This window comes from Tupaia chinensis, unplaced genomic scaffold (assembly GCF_000334495.1).
Source record: "Tupaia chinensis unplaced genomic scaffold, TupChi_1.0 Scaffold000020_1, whole genome shotgun sequence".
Lineage (NCBI taxonomy): Eukaryota > Metazoa > Chordata > Mammalia > Scandentia > Tupaiidae > Tupaia > Tupaia belangeri.
This window is the reverse complement of record NW_006159450.1, coordinates 676065-685600: the sequence shown is the minus strand read 5'-3', so window position 1 is coordinate 685600 and position 9536 is coordinate 676065. Positions and strand designations below refer to the sequence as shown.

Below are 9536 nucleotides of genomic sequence, written 5' to 3'. Positions count from 1 at the left end.
CTCCTGGTCCTGCAGTCGTCGCGGCGCCCGAGTCCCGAGTGGAGCAACCATGTCCCAACGCTTCGTGGTGACCCCCGCGACGGGAAGGGCGGAGGACTCGGGGCGCGGGGTGGAGAACTGCGGCCGTCAGAGCCCGGATCCCGGCCCCAGCCCGGACCCCGACTTGGGCCCCGACCCCGCGGTCGCGCAGGAGGCGCCGACGGTGGACGCGCTTCCCATTCTGCGCTACTGCCGCGAGCCGAGCCGCTATGGTAGGGGCGCGCCGCGATCCTGCGGCGTCCCCTGGAGGGCCGTCTGTGGGCTCAGCTCCCTGTGGAGTCCCGCCCTGCTTCAGGTGGCCAGCATCGGAGGGATGTCACTGCGTTGGCTTTAAGGACAGCCGCGTGTCCCGTGTGGTCAGCACTGGCTTCGCAACCCCAGCCCCGGCCGCTTTCCCTGGACAGTTGGCAGAGGCCGTGGTGCCACAGTGTCTGGGAGCTGCACCAGCCTTCCCCTCCTGAGGGGCACCCCACCTGGTCTCCTGGCTCAGGCTTCCAGCCCTAGCCCTCTGGTTTTGCTAGTTTAGGGACACCAAGAAAGGAGCCAGACTCCATCTCTGGCTGGACAGCCACCCCCGGGTCAGGCCAGAGCAGGTGCCAAGCAATGCTCTCCCACCGCCACCGCAGCCCCGTGGCTGTGGTCTGGCTCTGTCCCCCAGCCCCTTCCATCTGAGAACTCTGAGAGAAGGGAGTTGAGGGCTGCTAGTGACCGTGGGGGACAGTGTCCCCACCCATTCTGCTCTTGGTGGGCTCTGTGAACCCCAGCGCCTGGGAGAAGGGCCCCTGTGGTCACTAGCAGCCCTCAACTCCCTTCTCTTGGAGAAGGGGGACACGGAAGGCCCCCTGCACCAGCCTCCCCATGCGGGGTCCCGAGATGGATGCTCCCCCCAGTCCTGGTCGATGGCCGAAGGGACTGGGGTGTGGGCTCACGCCCGCCAACCCGAGGCCCTGGCCCCAGGCAGTGGACTGGACAGTCTGTCGTTCCTGGCTGGGAGCCCCACCTGCAGGTCCTGCAGTGCCCACCCCGAGGGGCCCTGAGTCACAGTGGCTTCGGGACGTGCATACACACCCCGCCTCTGCACACGGTGCCTGTCGAGACGGTGAGGGCCAGCTGACCTGGAGGTCGAGGACAGCGTTTCGGTCCCTCCCCAACGAGGTGCCTGTTGGCTTACCAGGGGTTCTTCCTGGCAGAGAGGCCCGGGCCACAGCCCCACTGAACGTGGGTGTTCTTTGGTGCCAGCGTTATCTGCGGGGGGGATGCTGTGTGTACATGCATGGCACATGTTTGCATGTGTGTCTGTGTAAGTCTGTTTCTGTGTGTATCTGTGTGTGTCTGTATCTGTGTGTTGGTGTGTCTCTGTGTCTGGGTGTGTTTCTGTGTGTCTGGGCAAGGGTGTGTGGGTGTGTGTCTGGGTGTACCACCGTGTGGCTCTGTGTGGGTGAGCTGTGTATGTTTCCGTGTGTCTGTGTCTGGGCAAGTGTGTCTGGGTGTACCGCCGTGTGGCTCTGTGTGGGTGAGCTGTGTATGTTTCCGTGTGTCTGTGTCTGGGCAAGTGTGTCTGGGTGTACCGCCGTGTGGCTCTGTGTGGGTGAGCTGTGTATGTTTCCGTGTGTCTGTGTCTGGGCAAGTGTGTCTGGGTGTACCGCCGTGTGGCTCTGTGTGGGTGAGCTGTGTATGTTTCCGTGTGTCTGTGTCTGGGCAAGTGTGTCTGGGTGTACCGCCGTGTGGCTCTGTGTGGGTGAGCTGTGTATGTTTCCGTGTGTCTGTGTCTGGGCAAGTGTGTCTGGGTGTACCGCCGTGTGGCTCTGTGTGGGTGAGCTGTGTATGTGTGTGTGTGTCTGTGTCTGGGCGTATGTGTCTGGGTGTCCCGCCGTGTGGCTCTGTGTGGGTGAGCTGTGTATGTGTGTGTGTGTCTGTGTCTGGGCGTATGTGTCTGGGTGTCCCGCCGTGTGGCTCTGTGTGGGTGAGCTGTGTATGTGTGTGTGTGTCTGTGTCTGGGCGTATGTGTCTGGGTGTCCCGCCGTGTGGCTCTGTGTGGGTGAGCTGTGTATGTGTGTGTGTGTCTGTGTCTGGGCGTATGTGTCTGGGTGTCCCGCCGTGTGGCTCTGTGTGGGTGAGCTGTGTATGTGTGTGTGTGTCTGTGTCTGGGCGTATGTGTCTGGGTGTCCCGCCGTGTGGCTCTGTGTGGGTGAGCTGTGTATGTGTGTGTGTGTCTGTGTCTGGGCGTATGTGTCTGGGTGTCCCGCCGTGTGGCTCTGTGTGGGTGAGCTGTGTATGTGTGTGTGTGTCTGTGTCTGGGCGTATGTGTCTGGGTGTCCCGCCGTGTGGCTCTGTGTGGGTGAGCTGTGTATGTGTGTGTGTGTCTGTGTCTGGGCGTATGTGTCTGGGTGTCCCGCCGTGTGGCTCTGTGTGGGTGAGCTGTGTATGTTTCCGTGTGTCTGTGTCTGGGTGTGTGTGTCTGGGTGTACCGCCATGTGGCTCTGTGTGGGTGAGCTGTGTATGTTTCCGTGTGTCTGTGTCTGGGCGTATGTGTGTCTTGGTGTACCGCTGTGTGGCTCTGTGTGGGTGAGCTGTGTATGTTTCCGTGTGTCTGTGTCTGGGCGCGTGTGTGTCTGAGTGTACCGCCGTGTGGCTCTGTGTGGGTGAGCTGTGTATGTTTCCGTGTGTCTGTGTCTGGGCGCGTGTGTGTCTGAGTGTACCGCCGTGTGGCTCTGTGTGGGTGAGCTGTGTATGTTTCCGTGTGTCTGTGTCTGGGCGTGTGTGTGTCTGGGTGTACCGCCGTGTGGCTCCAGGACTGTGCTGGCTGGAACAGGTGTGTGGCAGGCCCGGGGTTCCACCGTGTGACTCAGCCCTGAGAAGAGTGGACCCGTGCATCTGGGGACAGTGGACCAGGCGCTTGTCCCCAGAGGTGGCCGCTGGATCTCAGGCCCCACTCCCTGTGCCGGGAGCCCTGTCTTGGGCTCTAGGGCTGCACCCTGTGGTGTGAGGTCTGGGGTGCGAGCGGAGGGCTGTGGGCAGGGCGGCCGGTGCGCTCCAGCATGGCCAAGGTCTTCTAGTCTTGTCTGTGGACCTGTGACTTGCCAGTCACGGGGCAGTGTGGATGTGAGCAACCACTGGGCCGCGAGGGTGTGGCTGCTCTGAGCCCCGCGTGCTCTGGGGCGAGGGTTGTTCGAGGACAGTGGCGTCTCCCAGAGGGCAGGTGAGGGGCTGGGAAGTGTGGCCTTGAGGTGCCGTGTGCAGCCATGAGACAGGCTACTTCTCGGGGGCGAGGGCCTGGCCCAGTCAGGGACAATCTCGACCTCCCTGAACGGGCCTGCAGGGTGGTGCAGGGGGCTGGGCTCCACGGTGACCCTAATCTAGGGACCGCATCCCCTCACGCATTCCCTGCAACCAGGGCCCAGGCACTCGGCCTTGCCGCCAAACACCGTGTGGTGTGGGTGGGCTCTGGCCCCAGGGCCCAGGTCCAGCACCCCAGGCAGGGACGAACCAGACCAGGCCATTCTGTGGGACACTGTGCCTCGTCCCCTGTTCTGGGACTCTGCCTTTCACCGTCAGAGCCCAGCACACTGACCTGTGGGCACGAGCCCCGGGAGGGTGCCAGGTGCCTGGGACAGACCTCGGGTGCCCCCCTGCTGGGCCGTGGTCACTCGCCATCCTGGATGTGGCAGGTGGGGACAGCACTGTTTGAGGCCAGGGGCCTCCCAACCCCAGAACCCCCACACCCACCCCTTCTTGAGGGGAGGTACTGTCTGGCCTGGAAGGCTGGGCCTCCTCTGGAGGTCCGGGTGCAGACTCTCCCTCCCCCTGCCTCCCCACCACCACCACCAACCAGACCCCCGGGCCCCACCGGGGGCTGGAGCAGGCTGGCAGGACTGAGTCAGCCACCCCTCCCCACCTTCACCCTGCGGCCACAGCTGCCGATAGACATCGACCACCATGGCCAGGATTGCCGGCGACAGCTCCGCCCGCGGTCGATGGGTGACTTTGGGTCCTCCCATGTGGAACAGAAGGCCTATTATCTCACGCTGCCATTAGGACACCGTAACTAAGTGTAAACAAACAGGCAAAGATTTCTCCGGTACGTCTCGGGCAGCCCGCCAGGAAGCGGGTGCTGGGTGGTGCTTCAGTCCTGAGGCACCCACGTTAGATACGCGCCTGGGAGGGACTGCCCGCTCCCCTGGGACAGCCGTCATGCCTCGTGTCAGTCCCGTGTCTCACGCCTCCCCAGGTGCCCTCACACCCGAGTTCGTACCCGTGACTCTGCGTGAACCCAGCGCCCCTTGACGGCTCACGCGGCCTGGGCGTGTTTGTGTGTGGTAAGCATGCAGTCAGGGCCCCCTGTCTCTGCCAAGGTGTGTAACATGGGCTCCAACCCTGTCCCTGGTTTCTGGTGGGTCTGGCGTGCTTGGTGGTGGTACCACTCCGTGCTGGGACCAGGCACCTGCCACCTTTCTGTCCTGAGAAGGGAGCCCACGTGCTCCCCAGACAAGGCCACACCTGTGGGCACGGGTGGGGGAGATGATGCCAGGCGGGCCTGGAGCTCCTGGCCCAAAGGAGGTGGCAGGGCCTGGTCAGGTGGAGCCGGGGAGGGTGTCCAGTGTGTTTTGTGGGTGGACATCTGAGGGGCTCCCAGAGCCGGCCATAGGGACACGGGGCTGTCACCTGCCTGCAGGCACAGCCATGTGCCGAGTATGACGACCTCCAGGCGCATCCCAGCCTGGGCCACGGTAGTGGAGGGACATTCCCCTGCCAGCCCCATCGCCAGGAAGCCCTGTCTGCCCTGCGAGGAGGGTGTCCAGCTGGGACTCTCAGGCCAGCCAGAGCCCACGGCCGGCACTAGAGCAGCCTGCACCTGTGGTCCCGTGCCCTGTGGGGCAAAGACCGGCCCCGAGTCCCCGGCTGAGGGCTGGCCTCCATCTCCCTGAAGCCGTTACTGGACTGGCTGAGGGTGTGGAGCCCCGAGCCCCAACTGCACCTGCGGGCCTTGGAGCCCTCTGGAGAAGCAGGCAGGCCGGCCAGCCCAGAGCCCGATCTGCGAGGACCCCCGAACCGGTGGGGAAGCCACGGGTGGGAAGCCTCAAGTGAGATGTGTGTCCGAAGCCAGGCTTGTTCCGTGGGGCGTGTGTCTGTGTTGCATAGATGTGACCGTGTAGCTATGTGTGTATGCATGTCTCTGAGTGGTGTCTGTGTGTTTGGCATGTATGTTATCTGTGTGACTCTGACTGTGAGTGTCTGTGTGTGACTCTGTGACTCTGTGTGTGTTTGTGTGACTGCGTGTCTCTGCATGTCTCTGCGTGACTGCATGTCTCTCTGTGTCTCTCTGTGACTCTGTGTGTCTCTGTAACTCTGTGTCTCTGTGTGACCTTGCATGTCTCTGAGTGGCTCTGTATGACCGCGTGTCCTTGTGACTCTGTGTGTCTCTGCGTGACTGTATGTCTTGCGGCGTGCTGTGGGCTGCCCTTCCTGCAGGAGGAGTTTAGAGCTGGCCCTGGTAAAAGTTCCAGGGTAGGGTCCGAGCTCTGTGAGCTGAGGACTCTGGGACCGCAAGTGAGGCCCTGAGTTTGGGTTTCTGCCCGGGTCATCCCCCAGCTGTGGTCCTGCACGGTCACACGATTCACATGTGTTCACACACCGGTCTCTGCCGCATTTGGGCCGCAGTCCTACCCAGGGTGTCAGGAAAGGCCACGTCAGTGGCACAGAGCCTCCACCCTTGTGGAGACGGGGCTCACGTGGACTCACCTCCTGCCTCCTGGCTGCCCAGGAAGGTGCGGCTGGGTCCCAGGTGTGGCTGCCAGCTCCGGTGTCAGAACCCGCACAGGCTTGGCGGGCAGACGCTGCTGTCTGTCCCCTGAATAATTCATGGAGCCTGGCCGGGCGTGCATCCGGGAGCTGCCCAGTCTGGCGCGGACAGCTTGGGCCTGTGTTTTGGCTCTTACGGGACCCTCGTCTGCGTGGTTTTCCCCATGGCTCAGAGACGGTGCGCGAGGCCATCTAGCCCCCTCTGCCCCTCCCTGTGTACTCGGCCTCTCTCCACCAAAGGGCGCAGGCTCTGAGGCACCCTCTCTCCTTCCCCTCAGGTCTCCCTTACGTGGGCCGCAGTATCTGAGGGAATCATGGCGTGGCCATGTAGAGCATGATTGGGCCTCGTGGTGGGCTGGCCTAGGAGACCCTGGTGACCGCAACACCAGGGGCTCCTGCCCACCGTGCCGTCCCCATGGTCACAGAGGAAACAGCACGTGAGCTCCCCCATGTTTGGGTGGGCACGCTGCGCCCCATGACCCCGGGCCACGGCCAGCCACCTCCCTAGCTCCTTCCCCTCAGGTGTGGTCCTCTCTGCCCCTGGGGACAGGGCGGGACGGGGCTCCAGCTGTTTCATGCATGTTGGCTGCTGTCGGATGTGTGGGGCAGCCAAAGGGAACGACACATACAAGGTAGCATGCAGACATACCAGGACAGCAGGAAGGGGTGAGAAGACGCCCCACGCAATGGGGAACTCCACAAGCCGTACGCACGTGAGGGTCTAGAATCCAGAAAACAGAAAGGGCTCCTCCACCCCAACCAAGAACTCAGATAAACCAGTTCGAAGGCCAGCAGAGGCCTTGCACAGACCTTTCTCCAGAAAGACAGTTGGAGGGCAAACACACGGGAGGCCAGCGTCCCATCAGCAGAGAGGCACACGGGAGACCAGCGTCCCATCAGCAGAGAGGCACACGGAATGCCAGTGTCCCATCAGCAGAGAGGCACATGGGAGGCCAGCGTCCCATCAGCAGAGAGGCACACGGGAGGCCAGTGTCCCATCAGCAGAGAGGCACACGGGAGACCAGCGTCCCATCAGCAGGGAGGCACAGAGGCCTCATCCACCCTCGACAGTATTCTCAGGAAAGCAGCTGAGCAGCTGTGTTGGCGAGGGTGGGAGGAGAGCCCCGCACTGCTGGCAGGAAAGGAAGGGGGGCCCTGGAGTCTGGCTGCAGCGCGAGCGTGCAGGAGTCTGTCTACGCTGGGAGGGGAGCACGAGGGTTGGGCGCTAGGTGTGCGGGGCCTTTGGGCTGGGACCAGGCATCAGTCCTGGGCATGTGAGGAGAGGGGGGAGGCTGACTCCAGACACGCATGCCCTGCTCCAGCTGGTGCCCTTCAGCAGCCCTGACCTGGGGCCTCCAGGCTGGACCCTGTAGGATCCCTGCTCTCGTAATCACCCAGCCAGGTACTCTGTCAGTCCCAGAACCACCAGAGCAGCCGGTGGCTCCTGGGGACGCTGATGCATGCTATCCAGTCTGCCCACTGTGTGTGCCCGCATGGCGAGAGCGGGGTGAGTACGCTCACAGCAGCACCCTGCATGGCGGCCGGAGGTGGGCACGGCCGCACCCTCACACCTGTGAAGGGCTGATGACGCTGTGATCAAGGCGGCGACCGGGCCTGGAGCAGACCCGATGGGGGCCGGCCTGCTCAGAGAGGGTCCTTGAGCTGACGGGCCCAGGGCCTGGCGTGTCCTGTGTGGACGGTCTCTCTGAAGTGAGGAGAGTCTGGCCTGTGGGGTCAGCGTGAAAGGTGGCCCGTGTCCGAGCGACGACGGCGTGCCCGCGCTCCCCGCGCGGCTGTCTCCTCCGGGTGTCTCTGTCCCTGCTCCGACCTGCTGTCCTGCCATGCTCTGGAGTGCCCGTGCCAGGTGAACCTTCACGCTGGCACGAGCTGCGGGGTGGGGAGTGCAGAGCCCTGCACGGAGAAGTCAGCTGGTCATGAAGACAGACACGGCGGGGCCCCTGTGAGGCCCTGAGCAGGACAGGCAGAGGCAGACCACGGCCCAGGTTGCTGGGGCTGGGCGGGAGTTCCGTGCATGGTGGAGAAGTGCGGGTTGGGAGAGAGAACTTTCTAGAGAGGCTTGGTGTGGCCACACGAGTGCACCGAGGCAGGGGCTGATGTCCCAGGGCTCGCCCCAATGCATACCCGGAGAAGAAACAGCAGGCAGAGGTGAGGCCTGAGGGTGGACGAGGCCCCCTTCCTGACCCTCTTTTCCGCAGAGCAGGGGGGCCGATGTGATTAAGCCGGTTCGCAAGGAGAGGTTCTCACAAGAGGGCTCCTGTGAGTCTCGATTGCCCTCTGGAAGGTGCACTTTCTGACCTTGGAAGAGAGATTTGTGTCCAGGGACCTTCCTGTCTCAAATGACACCCTCTGTGACCCCATCTGTCATGGTCCCGGCAAGGCCAGGCCCTGCAGGACAATGAGCCTGGACAGCCCCTCTGTGCACAGAGTCCTCTGACTAGGCAGGCCCTGGGCCTTGGGCACCTGGGGTTCTGGCAGGCCTCCCGCTGCCAGGGACTGGGAGTGGGCGAACTGGGCCACTCCTTGGGGAACAGTCCCGCCCTCTGGCCTGTAGTCCTAGCTGCCTTTGCTGGCCTGTCCCCAAAGGCCCTGTCTCTGAGAGGGAAGGCAGAGGCCTGGGCTGGCCAGCGTCCCTCTGAAGACAGGGCCAGCCACACTCTGACAGGCCTGGCAGCTGTGGTCCACCACCCAGTCCCAGTGCTGCACCGGGGTGGCCCTCCCTCAGGAGAGTGGGTCTTGCTTCCGCCTCAGGGGTTCAGGGCTGACCTCGGAGGCATGAGGCAGTGGGTCTGAGGCCCTGCCAGTGTCTGTACCGTCCCTGCCGAGCCAAGACCCAGGCCCACCTTGGGTCCATGTGTACGGCCAGTGTGGGGAGGAGCCTTAGAGGGAGTGGGGGCCCTGGTGGGGGCAGGTCTCTGCTCTGTTCAGGTCCCACTGGTGGGGGGGCGGCCCGCTCGATTCCAAGCCCCATGCCCTGAATGTCCGCCTCACGGAATCAGCCGGGACAAAGTTCAACTACACAGCCAGACCCCACGCAGGGCCGAGCTGGCACAGCCAACTGCAGGGAGCGGGCCGCACCCTGCCCCTGCACGCCGATAACTGCGTCTGAGTGACACCGGCCGAGGTCAGAGCGACGGGGAAAGGCCCATGAGCCCCTCCATGGCCACCGGCCTAGAGGGACGCGGGAGCATCTATACCCCAGGGCAGAACCCTGTGGGGGTGGAGGGGACGGCCCCGTCTGGACCTTCAGTGTCCTGTCATGTGATGCCAGTGGTCCTCCCTGGATGGGGCTCTAGGGAGGGGACCGTGGCAGGAAGCCCCTTTGCGAGGGTCTGTCTCGAGGCAGGTAAGGGAGTTCAGAGAGCCCCGCCCGCACTTCCCAGCGGTGCTGTGGGCTCAGGCCAGGATTGCCGCCGCCCGGCCCAGCCTCCAGCCTCCAGCCTCCAGCCTCCAGCTCACTGATGTGCAGACACGCCTATACCTGGCCGGCCCACGGGCTGACCCCGCCTCCTTGCACGTCTGGCCTCCCTGGTTCCCCAGGCCACGGCTGCGCCTCGCTCCTCCTCCGAGCCTCGTCTCTGGGTTTCCTCTGAACGTGCTTCCCGAGAGGCTCTGGGGAGAGCGATGTCCAGGCCCCGGCGTGGAGCAGGTGGGCACTGTGTCTCCACACCCCACGCTGG

The 9536-nt window shown here is 63.8% G+C and overlaps 1 protein-coding gene across 1 annotated transcript in view; it reads left to right on the top strand.

Moving 5' to 3' along the window:
• Positions 1–6: 6 nt before the first annotated feature.
• The window catches only part of SLC12A7 (solute carrier family 12 member 7), a 92825-nt gene continuing 83295 nt past the window's right edge, over positions 7–9536 (top strand). The window contains exon 1 of the mRNA XM_027770298.1: positions 7–251. Coding sequence (XP_027626099.1) covers positions 50–251 — 202 coding nt within the window. The 5' untranslated portion in view covers positions 7–49. The remainder of the gene's footprint in view (positions 252–9536) is intronic.